This window comes from Pollicipes pollicipes, unplaced genomic scaffold (genome assembly GCF_011947565.3).
Source record: "Pollicipes pollicipes isolate AB1234 unplaced genomic scaffold, Ppol_2.1 Scaffold_3447;HRSCAF=4054_pilon_pilon_pilon, whole genome shotgun sequence".
NCBI lineage: Eukaryota > Metazoa > Arthropoda > Thecostraca > Pollicipedomorpha > Pollicipedidae > Pollicipes > Pollicipes pollicipes.
Genome location: NW_023596297.1, coordinates 31559893 through 31574513, shown reverse-complemented (window position 1 = coordinate 31574513; position 14621 = coordinate 31559893). Strand labels below are relative to the sequence as shown.

The 14621-nt window shown below is 46.9% G+C and overlaps 2 protein-coding genes across 2 annotated transcripts; both read left to right on the top strand.

Annotated features, from left to right (window-relative positions):
* Positions 1–1196, top strand: LOC119092439 (acanthoscurrin-2-like). Its single transcript, XM_037215401.1, has 3 exons — positions 1–11; positions 631–910; positions 1062–1196. The coding sequence occupies exons 1-3, from the start codon at positions 1–3 to the stop codon at positions 1194–1196; spliced, it is 426 nt and encodes a 141-aa protein (XP_037071296.1).
* A 1731-nt stretch (positions 1197–2927) lies between these two features.
* Positions 2928–3379, top strand: LOC119092438 (acanthoscurrin-1-like). Its single transcript, XM_037215400.1, has 2 exons — positions 2928–3084; positions 3144–3379. The coding sequence occupies exons 1-2, from the start codon at positions 2928–2930 to the stop codon at positions 3377–3379; spliced, it is 393 nt and encodes a 130-aa protein (XP_037071295.1).
* The last annotated feature ends 11242 nt before the right edge of the window (positions 3380–14621 follow it).

The following is a 14621-nucleotide window of genomic DNA, read 5'->3' as shown; positions in this document are numbered from 1 at the left end:
ATGTACTTGGAGTGAGCAGGGCAACGCAATTGCACACGGAGGACGGAATGAGATCCCGCTCATCAAAAATTCATTTGAAATCGTTTCCTTCTAAAATATGAGCTCGCTGCCATCAGCATGCCAGCCAACAGATGTTGAACGACTGCGATATCCCACCTATGCATCTCGCCTTCAGCCGTAACGTACTGTTGTTTTTTCCAATGGAATTAAAAGCAGCTCTCACATGCTGCGGCGTTCGAGGAGTGAAAGTGCAAAATTTCGATTCATTTGAATCGTCGCTTTCATGACACTTGAATTTGTTTTAATAATGGTACTATGAAGCTTTTCGTGCTGCATACTTCTGAGCCACACTTACAGACAGGTAGCAGAGAAAACACGGTGTTATTTTGCAAGCACTATTCACTCAGCATAAAGACCGCATACTGCACTAGTAGTTCCCGCCTCCACAGCGATGTCAAATTCCTGTAAAGCACCTCATGAGTCTGAGGTATTTCAACCCTTTTGTACCACGATGTATTCATGACACAGTCACATCTAACCCGCGTGCGCACAAGAAGCTGTCCTAATAGCTTCGTTCTACACCTTACAGTTGGCTATCGTTCTCTGCCTGGTGGCTGCGGCTGCTCCCAGCTATGGCGGGTTCTTGGGACCATTCAGCGGGCGTGCCGGTGGATTCGCCCTTGGTGGACTGCGAGGCGGATTCGGCGGATTAGGCGGATTCGGCCTCCGAGGACTAGGAGCCGGCTACGGCTACGGCCTGAACGGCGGGTACGGCGGATACAGCGGATACGGCCTCAACGGCGGGTACGGCTTCAACGGCGGATATGCCCTTGGCGGACTGAGGGGCGGATTCGGCGGATTCGGCCTCCGAGGACTAGGAGCCGGCTACGGCTACGGCCTGAACGGCGGGGTACGGCGGATACGGCGGATATGGCCTCAACGGTGGATACGGCGGATACGGCTTCAACGGCGGATACGCCCTTGGCGGACTGAGAGGCGGATTCGGCGGATTCGGTCTCCGCGGACTGGGAGCCGGGTACGGCCTCGGCGGTGGGTACCAGAAGCACTTCTCCGGATACGGACTCGGCGGCGGACAGTTCGGTGGATACAAGAAGCACTTCTCCGGATACGGACTCGGCGGCGGACAGTTCGGTGGATACAAGAAGCACTTCTCCAGCTACAGCTACGGACATTGACAAATGACTGGTTAGTTTTCAGGTAACGTCTCTAATACCTCGGTAAAATGTTTCGGTTCCTTAGTCAGCAGATATATTAGCAATTGATCATTTTGCGCTGTGTTCACCAGAATACATGAACTGTCGCGTGCACTGATGACATGCATATGGAGACCGACAGTATACTAGAGCGGAAACGAGAGAAAAGAACGAGAAAGGGAGCAGGAGAATAACAAATATAACGCGAAACAAAAGCAAATGCTGGGAGGCACGCCGGATCGAGCTGCCCTTGAACTGGAGAGCATGAGGAGGGACATGCCCTGATGTCATATGTAGCATCAGCGCACTAATAGATAGGAAAAGTGGGACGGGATTGGAGACGCAACGTTTTCCAAGCTGTTAGCCCACAGCTAGGTCCGCGATGGACAGCCAGGCTTTCATCTTGCAAAAGCCAGTTGTGCTACAATGCTGACCCGGCCGTTAACCTGCACGTGCTGAGGACACTGCAGTCTTTTTTGCGATTTCTCTTTAATTTTAGACCCCCATATAGCACGCATAAAACTCCATCTCAGTGTAATATAATGTACAACATTGTTTGGCTGGTGCCAGTAAAGTTGCTTAGACAGCAGTGATCATAATGTTTTGGACTATAACATTTCTATTGTTTCAAAGAGCATCTTAAACACTGACGCCAGTTTTCTGGTTACAAATGGGAAGGAGTGGTATTTCAAATAACCTATCACCAAATACACCAGAAATTTCGCATTTGCACCACATTCAGTAAACTAACCGCTAAACGTCTTTTTTCAATTTCATGTATCAATCCAAGGGTTTACACTGCCAAGGTAAAGAATGTAGGACATTTAAAAGCATGGGAAGCCTTCTCAGTTCATAACAATACACACAGGCACAAGCACCGTTCAATGCGTCACAATGCCGCACTGTCATGACCTGTATTCAGGAGGCAGACGCATGCTCTTATATGGTGTTTGCTTTCCTTAAAGAATTCACCATGCAACAGCGCCGAATAATTACCACATCGCAGCTTTGAAATGGCTGTCATTTCCCTTTTGCCAAAAAACAATACCCGTCTTTCACTGCAAGACAGTCACCGTTGCGCTGTTTGTAATGCTGCGTACAAGCAAAAACAGCTCTAGCATTTCGTCCACAACTATCACGCAATGAAGCGACTTTGTTGACATTTAGCATTGCCACAAGACTAATACATGGTTCAATGTTGAAGCGGAATTTCCATGACACGAAAAGAGATCAGGCATGTCAAGGACCTCTGTGCACATATCGCATGGCCTACCTACCGCAAATTTATGATCAATACTGAATGATTGATTGGCGTCGTATGTCGAAATGAAATTTGTTAAACAGAACTAGACGCAGATACAGATATAGCGAGATATAGAAACAGCAAACCACACGAAAATCGTAACGAAAATCGTAACCAGACATAACCTCAAAAAATATTGACAATCACAGTAAGGGCGAAACGTATCATATGCAAGTGACCCGGCCGTTATGGTTGTAAATTGGATGATTAGTTTGCATTGTTTCATCCATATGTATTAACTGAAAGAAGCACCAAGGGTGTAGTTTCATATTGTTGAGTGGCCCCAGTACTCTAACTCTGAGAAAAACGGAAGTACGGTTAGATATTTTCCCTGCTCAGATTTTTAACAAGGAAAATGCTGACAGTCTCTGGTAAGATTCTGGTTCTTGCTGATTCCTTTCCATTCGGCCATGGGACCATTCAGCCTCAGCGTACTAGGAGCCGGGTACGGCTACGGTATGAACGGCTTCAACGGTGGATACGGCTTTAACGGCGGACATGGCTTCAACGGTGGATACGGCCTCAACGGTGGATGCGGCTTCAACGGCGGGTACGGCTTGGACGGCGGTACGCCCTTGGCGGACTGAGAGGCGGATTCGGCGGATTCGGTCTCCGCGGACTGAGAGGCGGATTCGGCGGATTCGGTCTCCGCGGGCTGAGAGGCGGATTCGGCGGATTCGGTCTCCGCGGACTGGGAGCCGGGTACGGCCTCGGCGGTGGATACCAGAAACATTTCTCCGGATACGGACTCGGCGGCGGACAGTTCGGTGGATACAAGAAGCACTTCTCCGGATACGGACTCGGCGGCGGACAGTTCGGTGGATACAAGAAGCACTTCTCCAGCTACAGATATGGACATTGACAAATGACTGGCTAGTTTGTCAGGTAGCATCCCTAATAACTTGGTAATATGTTTCAGATAATTAGGTGGCAGACATATAGAGAGCTGACAATTTTGCGCTGTGTTCACTAGCATACATGAAATGTCGCGTGCACTGAATGCATGCATATCGAGACCGACAGCATACTAAAGCGAAAACTAGAGAAAAAAACGAAAAAGGGATCAGGCAATAACAAAGATAACACGAAGCAAAGCAAACCATAAGACTGTAAAACTTGGAGGGAAGCAGAGTCAACAGCCGGTCACAGTTCGTTCACAGGGAGGCACGCCGGACCGAGCTGCCCTTGAACCGGGGAGGATGAAGAACGACACGCCTTGGTGTGATCATATGTAGCCTCAGCGCACTAATGGTCAGGGAAAATGGGGAAAATTAGAGGCCCAACTCTTTCCAAAATGTTAGCCCGCAGCTCGGCCCGCCTCGGCCAGCCAGGCTCTCATCTTGCAAAAGCCAACTGTGCTATAATGCTGACCCGGCCCTTAAAACGCAAGACCAAGTAAACTGCAACCTTTCTGTGATTTTCCCTAATTTTAGATCTTTTCATAGCGTGCATAAAGTTTCATCTCGGTGTCATCTAATGCACAACATTGTTTGGCTAATACCAGTAATGTTGCTCAGACAGCAGTGATCGAAGTGCGCGTACTATGAAGTGCATATTGTTTGAAAGAATATATTCAACACTGACGACAGTTTTTTATTACAAATGGAAAGGAGTGGCATTTTAAACAGCCCATCATAAAAGGTTCCATGAATTTCGAATGTGCACCACATTCAGTAAGGAATAAATAAGGAATCAATAATAGTATATATACTATAAGAAGGAATAACAAGGAATAATAATATATATACTATAATAAGGAATAATAAGGAATAATGAGGAATAGATACTACATCACAGTTTTGAAATGACCGTTATTCCCCTTTTACCAACACCCGTCTTTCATTCTAAGACAGTCACCATTGCGCTGTTGGCAATGCTGCTTACAAACAAAGACAACTTTAACATTGTGTCCACAAATATTAACTATTGAAGTGGCATCACTGACATTTACCATTGCCACAAGGCTAAAATACGGTTCAATGTCAAGGCGGAATTTTTATTGAACGAGCACAGACAAGGCATGTCTGGGACTTCCATGCACATATCGCATGGCTTACCTGCTGCAAATTTCTGATCAATACTGAGTGGTTGGTTGGCGTCGTATATTGAATTGGAGTTCATTGAACAGAACTAAACACAGATACAGATATTGCCAGGGACAGAAAAACAAACTACATGAAACTTGTTATCAGGCATATGCCTTGAAAAATATTGACAATCATAGTAAGAGTGAAACACGTCATACGCAAGCGCATAGGCGTAGAAACGTTTCAAAAAGTGGGGCCAAGCTCGCGGCGTACTTCAGGAACTTTTTTCTGGGAAGCGAGCCCGATGATCGGGGGAGGGGGAGGGGGGGGGGCGGGTACGAATGAAGATTGTTATCGCTCTTTATTCAAATGGTATGTCCGCTATGCTAGATTTGCATCTAGAGCTGCTTCTCACTGCTGCACAGTCTTTCCTATTCGACTCATCTGTCATTTGGCAACTAAGGCTATCCAGCTTCCCAAGATTATTCGTCAATTTTAACATTTTCTTTCCTGGGGAGGCGAAATTCCCCGAGCGGGTAGGCATTTCGGGTCATTGAGGAAGCATCTGTCTCCGCAGCACAGATGCCAAAATAAGTCCTGAATATAAGCTGGTAATAGTTTTGAACGGGGATCGATGGTTCACGGTGCGACAGATTTTTCATGTGCCTTCATTTCGCTGGCTGCTTTTTCAGAGAGAAGAATTGTCGCAGCATTTTAGGCGGAAAGAAATTTGGGAGCTTGAAACTGCCAGAAACAAGATGACAAAAGTCATAAAACTTTTGATTTTCATGTCATGAAAAAACTAAGCCATATAATAAGGCCAATCTGCAACATGTTCCTTATCTGGGCCCTGCTCCTGTCCGCCGTTGGTGGCCACGGCCCTGGCCCGGATTTCTCCCGCATGACTGACTGCGAGCTGATTGTATGGCTGTTTTGTTGCATACTTTTGGATCAGCGTTAGTACTACATGCCATATGAAACATGTGTCGGACAGCTGCAATAACATATTTTTCCTAACTGTCTTCCTTTACACCACACCATCGCAGAAAAATAACCTCCGGGAAGCTGTCTGCCTTAGGTATGAACTGACACAACGGATGCTGCATTGCCCATCACGCAACGTATACGACTTGACCTGTTTTTGTGTGTAGGCGGAGCCTTGCCAAGGAGAAACACAAGGTTGACAAAAGCCCGTCTTATGATGATCCCCCAAAAATCCCCGGATATAGTTTACTTGTTAACAAGTGATGCGGTTTTCTTCGTTTCATTCTCATTTTTTCTTCTCACCAGAACAAAAACCAGGAACTACCGAAAGCTTAATTCTCTTTGTATTTTGAGTCTAATGAACTGCAGAAATCAGGCGCTGAACGGCTACATGGAATAAATCACCGGTGCTCCTGATTTACAATGGTTGGTTGACTCTTTCTAAACGGAGAGAACTGAGAAGCTTTGACAGAATTTGTTACCTCGGTTCTACTGACATTGAGGACATCGCGAAGGTAGATTGTAGATCGATATGTTTGATCCAAATTTGAAGAGGAAAATTGTATTGCAGATCGAGTGGTCGGCAATGCGTATTAACATGGCTAAGCCATGTTTCTCTGAAAATGTTCACCATTCAGTCAGAATCGATCAGTGATGCAATTTATGTAACGTGTTTTCTTAACATGCGCTCTTGCAAATCTTAGCAACAAAACTTCGACACCAAGCGTTGTAATCTCCATAGTCCGCCGGGCGTTAGCCCAGTTGCTCTTAGTCGTGGCCCACCGGTGGACAAAGATGATGACGCCTCTAAAATTATTATCTTTAAACACTTAAATCGACTAGTAATGCGAGTCATGTGACGTAATTTTGGGTGTGCGCACTAGAAAATCTTAGAAACACAAGACTCGACCCCACGCGTTGCAGTCTCCGAAGGCCGCGCAGCATCGGCTTAGCAGCTAATATTGAGCTGTGGCTAAATGGTGGACGTGGTAGTGGACTAAGTGGTGTGCCTAAGTGGAAATCATGACGCCTCCAAAAAAGTATGCTTGAACGCCTCATAACATCAGACCTTACATTCAGAAGGCAGCCTGGGGGCATGTTTCACGTGTGCAGTTTTTAGACAGATGAAAAGAACCGATTGACCCTTAAAGCACCGCGAAGTTATACTGCAATCTGGTGGTTAAGCTTGAAGAGTGAAGGTAGAATATTTATTTTTCGTTTCTTTGCAGCTATTCATATATCCAGAGACAGATTAACACGGCGCCCGCCGTCTGGTAGCACTTGCAGTGGCAGAAGCTTTTCGGTTTTACGGAAGCTGCAGCCCAGACCATTCGTGTTCTTGCTCTTGAGGTTGCGGACGGGCAAATTCAAGCCCTTTGATGCAATTTGTCTCAATAATGCATTTTGAAAAACGAACGTTGTCAGGCAAACATGGCATGATCTTCCCCGTTTTCAAAGCTCATTTCGACCCAACCTAATTAACAGTAATGAGACCCGCGTTGACTCAACAATAATGAGACCCCTTATTCCCTTCCGAGCAAGGGGCCTCCTGAGTAGAATACCAGGGGTACATACCGTTTCCGGTCACGGGCTGAAGGGCCATTCCGTCCCATCGCGAAGTGTCTTCTGGCTGTCATTCTGGTGGCACGGGGCGGGATCTCCTAGTCGATCCAGAGGCCATTAGAAGGATATATCATATCACATGGTTCCCATCCCTGACATGGAAAGCCTTCTCACCCGCGCAGGTAGCCCCGGATCAGTACAGGAACCATCATTGACGGAACAACATTCCTGATCACCGCAGGTAGTCCAATAATTGTCACAAAGAATTCAGTTCCGTGTATTTCTGTCTTCTTCAGAGATATTGAGTTCTCCCTGACCTTAGACTGTAGATGAAATGGGGTTTCCAATTCGTATTAGCATTGCTAACCCGTGTTCGTCTTAAAATGCTAAATATCCTGTCAGAACTGATTTCTGATAGAAAACCACGTAATATGGTCTTGAACATGCGCGCTCGCAAATCATAGCAATAGCCTCGAGGCCCGGCGTTGCAGTCTCCAAGCCCTGCGGCGTCGGCCTTGCGGCCGTAACATTAAGCGATGGCCAATGAGTAAACGAAAAAGATGACGCATCTGTTTTATCATCTGATGACGCACAGATCACGCATCAAACGCGAATAGATGACGATGGTGAGATGGCTGGTGAACTAGGCAAATCGGCACGCATGTTAAATGTAGTGCAAATTTAAGCCAAATGCCTTAATCTGAAAAGTAGGGGGCCATTTAACATTACTGCCCCTCCCCCACCTTGAAAAGTGGGATCATAGCCCCCGGCCCCACCCCCACGCCCTGTTTCTACGCCCATGCGCAAGCGACCCTGCCATCATAGTTGTAAATTGCATGATTAATGTGCATGTTTTCATTCATTTGTATCAACTGAAAGAAACACTAGGGTGTGTAGTTTCATATTTTTAGGTGACCCCAGCCCATTTTACTCGGAGAAAAAAAGTGGAAATACGGTGAGGTATTTTCCCTGCTCAGGTTTTAAACAACAAAAATGCTGGCACAGTCTCTGGTAAGATTCTGGATCTTGCTGCATTCTTCAACATTACTCCAGACTAGACAATAGTTCTTGCTGCATCTAAGCTTCATCCTGGGCTGTGTCTTCGGTCTTGCTGGATCTTTTGGCTAAATATGAGATTCGTCCTTGTTTTGCGAGATCTGTTGGCTGAACATGAGACCGGGTTCTGGTTCCTGCTTGCACCGCGGCTTAATTCCAGACTGGTTGCAAAGCCAGGAATCGGCTTCATGGAAGAAATCTTGGGAACTAGGTACATGTTTGCTGCTCACTGAGTAAAAATACACCAATAGTGACATCTTGTCTTCTATATCTAACAGCATATGCCAACACGCTAATAATTGTTGATCTATTTGCGCGCCTACATGCTGATGGATTTGTTTGATCATTCATCTGCTTACTTAGCTGCATACTATAGGTTTAAGATACTGAAGTGTATAAAGCATATTTAAGTAATAAAGGTTCCACAATAATACATGCAATGCATTATCATTGCTGTTCTCTTATTGCAACTGCTGACTGCAGCAGCTTTTTCTAAATAGCAATTCAAAGACGAAATAAAAACTATAAAGAGAAAATGTGCAGAATGACGAAGATGAGCCATTAGGTCTGGCTAACGCATGCCTTCGAAATTTCAGAGCATCATTTTTGGTGTCATAATAGCATGCAAAAGCCTCCCATTACCATGCATTAGCAAAACATTATATATGTCCTACCAGGTACCATATGTATGTCATAGTATCATGCCAGGCAGTCACCACTTTTTGTGCAGTAGCTGGAACCTGTACACGGTGGTTTTGGATGTTGTAATAGAAATCGCCAACTTCGTTGTAAATCAACGATTAGCGCCCTGCATGCACGTCTGGAAATGTACGATTTTTGCGTTATGTCTGGATTTCTGGCGCATGCGCGATGAAAACGGCGTACTAAACTACAAATGACGGAGGCCACTTCGCGCCCGGGCGGCAGGTAGCAGACAATAGCTGGTACGAAGGCGAATGAAAGGGCGGAATTGTATTTGGCTCAAGCCGTGTGTTTGATATGGTTATATGGGAAACATTTGGTGGAATGTCAAAGAGCTGCTCATGTCATTAATGGGATGAGCGGAAATGGCAGAGGATCTCATACTGTCGCACAGCTAAGGAGAGGAAGACGCCATCTCGTTACTTTTGCTCTGGACCTGCACCGAGTTCCATGACAGCTGCGGCGTTTGGGAAGGAGATGGAGACTGCCCAGAGTCTGCAACCTATGGTTCCACCAAGAAGTGATGCATATTTGTGTTCGTTGCAGAGGGCTGTCTATAGCCATATTCGCATTGTCTAGCTGTTGCATCCGGACAATGTAATACTTCCTCCTACTGTGGCTTTGTGATTATGTGTGCCGCTCCAATTCCATAGATGCTGAAACCCCCTCTAGCCTAGGCATGACTAGAAGGCGCAAGAAGTTTGTTGTGTGCATGCCATTTTTTATCCCTCCTTGTCTAGCGTTGTGGACCAGCGTTAATTTCCTGACCTTTTGGGCTGCAGTTGCACTCCTCTTTAACCGCTAAGCTAAACATGAGGCTGTAAGCGGCATTGCACGGGTAATGTTAGGTCACATCATGTGTAGAGCTTCAAAGCTACAATCCCAAGCTCAGAAAATTATGCTTCACGCTTGTTAGACGAACTATCAACAATGAAATGTCTTTAAAAATCATTTCATTGCTATGCTTATTTGATGCGACTGAAGTACAGTGAACTTATCTGTGTATTCTGTTGATGCCCATGTGTGCCACAATAACTAAAATCAACTCTGATATATCATAAAATGGTCAAATAAATAAACAATGGTCGCAACAAGCTGTTAGAATGACTGCTGTTCAAACCTAGCTTCTGGTGCATGGCAGTGAGAAGTCCGGGAACCGCTGACCGCGGGACGATTATGCACTCGCAGGAAGGTACGAACGGCCCAGAACGTTTTACTACAAGAAGGCCGCCTTTGCTGATGGACGTCACCTGCAGGTAACGCCTAGCATCCCGAATTTCGGCCAGCTTTTTGGACGGCCGGGTACCCTGGGCAAGATGGGCTTTTGTGCGGCGAAGATCAGCACACTCGTGCTGGGTGCCATGCCACGCACTGCCGATAGTGAACGGCACGCGGACAGAGCCATTGAGAAGTTCTGGTCGGCGCCCTGGCGAACGGGAGCCTCCTGCAGTGAGGAAATAAACGAGCAAACCTGACATCTTAGCTCATCGCAATCAAGGGGACTACGGCTGGTTGGGTGCGTTGGGATGTTGTTAGACCCGGCCACATGGAGGTCTGAGACACGATGCCGGCTGATAGTAGACAAGAACGCTGTGACGCTGGGGTTGGCCGAGAACTCGCCCATCCGGTATGTTTCTGGTATGCTATGAGTTTCTGGTACGCTTGCGAGCACGGCTTACTGCCAGTCAGGATGGCAGATAATGTGGCTGATTGTGTTATAAATGGTGCAAATGGTTTGTGGCTGCTACGATTCCCGGACTTCCACCTTGCACGGGAGTCAGTTCACATGGTTTTGCGCAGTCTAGCGCTAAAAAAGCCAACTACGTGAGTTGCGGATGATGTACAGCGTTGAACAGCCGATTCTGTGTTGTTTGACTGAGCCAACAGTGACTTTCCACATATGATCGGAAGACCGAGACAGGAGAACAGACTTGTGTCGGCTAAGTGCGTACTGGGCAGACGAGAACACGGTTCCCAGATCCTCAGACCAGTCGGTATGTTCAGACGAATCCAGTCCTGCGCAGACAGCGGCCAGAGGGGGCAGGAGATCAGCAGTTCCTGATTCTACGCGACGGAGAGCTTTGTACGCGCTGATAAAGCTACGCATGTCCTTTACAGTCTTTGGTAGGTCACATGTTGGCAAACTGGCGATGCGATAAAGACTGGCAGGTAGATTGCCTTTCGGACCATATCACATCGATTAAGATCGTGGATCAGGGACAGATGACTGTTTTAGATGCCGGGGGACGAAGGTCACACATGCCGGGTGTTTCTGGCGAGAGCTGCCAGTTCTCGAGAACCTCAGCGGGCGTAGATCCGCCAAAGAACAGATCGTCGGTCGATTGACCACACGCCCTTCCTGAATCAGACTGCCCAGAACGCGGCGCACCAGCTCCTCGCGTGCAGACTCTGAGCCGGGGATGCCCGTTACGCAGCGTGCATAAACACGGGTTCCCTCGTACGGTGTCCAGACGCTACATTGCTTCATCGAATAGGGCGACAGCGGGGGCTGGTAATAGGCTTTAGTCCTATCTGTCGTCACGAGATAGCGCCAGCTACCGATAGTGCGGAGTGTCCACTCGACATCGGGCCGAAGTAAAGGATGGTGCGTGCAGTAGTGGCCGACAGATGTGAATCCAGTGACGAGGCGGGTCTCCCATTGGATTTGTTAACTAAAAACGAAGGGTTGACCTGCTCCATCGTAATGCTGAGGTCTCCTGGTTTCGCACACGCAAACACACCCAGCGTCTCGAGCTCGTCAAATTTCGTCTGTAGGTCGCTTAGGCGGCTGCGTTCCTAGCGTTGCGGAGGTTCGACGGAGCCGGTATTCACAACTCCTTGAATGGGATCTTTTGCGCTGTTGTAACTCGGTAATGCCTTCTCAAAGACAGACACGAACTCTGACCTAAGATCTGTGAATTTGGCTCCAATGTCAGATGGGGGGGGGGGGGGGATCCCGTCAGGATTTCCAGCGCCGCAGAGGCGCTGATTGGAGCTGTTTGCGCCGCGGCCTCATCAGAGGGAGGAGATCGGTCACCACTAGAGTTGGCAGAGGACACCAAATAAATATTACACACATGACCTTGCGAGCGCATATGAACGGGTGACGCGCAAAGATTTGGGACATCAACTTTTCCGGCCACCAGCTGGGTGGCGGCAGGACAGGGCCAGGTCTCAGATAGGTCACCTGGGCGCAGGGATGGTACGGTAGGCTCGACAGACATATAGCAGCTCGGATCAAGATCGGGGACGGTGAGCTCTGTGAAGTCTCCGGGCCAGATGGTCTGGGAGGTCCGCGGGGCGCGTAGCGTGCAGTGCACCCTACGTACAGCAGGAGCACCTGAGGCTGGTGGGTCAGCTGAGTCATGCCTGAAAACAACATTGTTACCTAACGATACAGTGCACTCGGCGGGCCGTTGCGATGATCATTCACGCGCATGAACGGGGTGCCTGCGAGAATATCGGAATCCAATTTGTCAACTATAGTTGACAACTTGACATGGCCATACATGACCTCAGACCTTGAGCTCCGCACAATAGGCTACATCTAGACAACATCTAGGCAACTGTCCAGTTTGAACAGCAGTCACTCTGACAGCGTGTTGCTGGCCATTGTTTATCTATTGGGCCATTCTATGATACATTGGAGTTACCATAGTTATTGTGGCACACATGTGCATCAACAGAACACACAGCTGAGCTCACTGTACTTCAGCCGCACCAGATGACCAAAGCAATGAAATCATTTTTAACGGCATTTCATTTTTGATGGTTCTTCCAATAAGCATGAAGCAAAATTTTCTGACCCTGGGATTGTGGTTTTGAATCACTGCACATTATGCGACCTTCCATTGCCCGCGCAATGCCGGCTATCGCCCTATGTTTAGCTTAACCGTTAATGAGGAGTGCAACTGCAGCCCAAAAGTTCAGGAAATTAAGGCTGATCCACAACGTTACATAAGAAGCAGGCATGAAAACACAGCATGCACATGAATTACAAACTTTTTGCGCCTTATAGTCATGCCTAAGCCGGGGGGTTTTCAAAACCTGTACAATTGGAACAAAAGACAATCGCAAAGCCACGGCAGGAGGAAACATTCCATCCAACAGACAATAAGAAGATGACTATAGACACCCCTCGGCAACAAACCACAACCTGCATCACTTCCAACCTCCCGCGTTAATGCATTCTGAGCACGTGATGATGTGACATCATCATGGCACTAAATCATATGGCACCAGCGTTGCGGCGGCGTGAAAACGCTGTTGTTTGCGGGCTGGTTTCAGCATAAATATTTTCATAAACCGGATTTTTTCGACCCAGCACATTGAATGCAAACTGGAATTGAGCCGCGGTGTTCAGCCAAAAGATCTCACAAAACAAGACCGAATGTAATATTCAGCCGAAAGATCCCGCAAGACCCAAGATACAGCTCAGGATGAAGCTAAGATCCAAACGGAATCAATGTCTAGCCTGGAATGATGTTGAAGGAATCAGCAAGTACCAGAATCTTAACAAAGACTGTCAGCATTTTCCTTGTTAAAAATCTGAACAGGGAAAATACCTAACCGTACTTCCGTTTTTCTCAGAGTTAGAGTACTGGGGCCACTCAACAATATGAAACTACGCCCTTGGCGCTTCTTTCAGTAATACAAATGGATGAAAACAATGTTAACTAATCATGCAATTTACGACCACGATAGCAGGGTCACTTGCATATGACACGTTTCGCTCTTACTGTGTTTGTCAATGTTTTTTTAGACTACGCCTGGTTACGATTGTCGTGTGGCTTTCGTTTAACAAATTTCATTTCAACATACGACGCCAATCAGCATTCAGTATTGATCATAAATTTGCGGTAGGTAGACCATGCGATATGTGCACGGAGGTCCTCGACATGCTTTCTCTTTTCCTACAATAGAAATTCCGCTTCAACATTGAACCATATATTAGTCTTGTGGCAACGATAAATTTTAACGATGTCGCTTCATTACGCAATATTCGTGGACGAAATGTTAGCGCTGTCTTTGCTTGTACGCAGCATTACAAACAGCGCAGTGGTGGCTGTCTTGCAGTGAAAGACGGGTATTGCTTTTGGCAAAAGGGAGATGACAACCATTTCAAAGCTGTGATGTGGTAATTATTCCGTGCTGTCGCATGGTGTATTCTTTAAGGAAAGCAAACACCGTATAAGAGCATGCGCCTGCCTCTTGAATACAGGTCACGACACTGCGGCCATTGTGACGCATTGAACGGTGTTTGTGCCTGCGTGCATTGTTATGAACTGAGGCTTCCCATGTCTTTAAATATCCTGCATTCTTTACTTTGTCAGTGTAAACCCTTTAATTGATGCATGAAATTGCAAAAGACTTGGCGTTTGGTTTACTGAATGTGGTGCAAATGCAAAATTTCTGGTATATTTTGGTGAGAGGCTAGTTGAAATACCACTCTTTCCCACTCGTAAGAAAAATTGCCGTCAGTGCTTAAGATGCCCTTTGAAACAATATAAATTTCATAGTCCGAGCACTTCGATCACTGTTGTCTAAGCAACATTACTGGCATTAGCCAAACAATGCTGTACATTATGCTACATATGACATCAGGGCGTGTCCCTCCTTATCTTCTCCAGTTCAAGGGCAGCTCGATCCGGCGTGCCTCCCTGCGTTTGCTTTTGTTTCGTGTTATATTTGTTATTCTCCTGCTCCCTTTCTCGTTCGTTCCTCTCGTTTCCGCTCTAGTATACTGTCGGTCTCGATATGCATGTCATCAGT

Bases quoted from the DNA above. Each gene is read 5' to 3' on its own strand.
- LOC119092439 (XM_037215401.1), top strand. The intron at 911-1,061 runs GTACGGCGGATA...GGTGGGTACCAG, and splicing joins GCTACGGCCTGAACGGCGGG to AAGCACTTCTCCGGATACGG.
- LOC119092438 (XM_037215400.1), top strand. From the start codon at position 2,928: ATGGGACCATTCAGCCTCAGCGTACTAGGAGCCGGGTACGGCTACGGT. The intron at 3,085-3,143 runs GTACGCCCTTGG...GCGGACTGAGAG, and splicing joins CGGGTACGGCTTGGACGGCG to GCGGATTCGGCGGATTCGGT.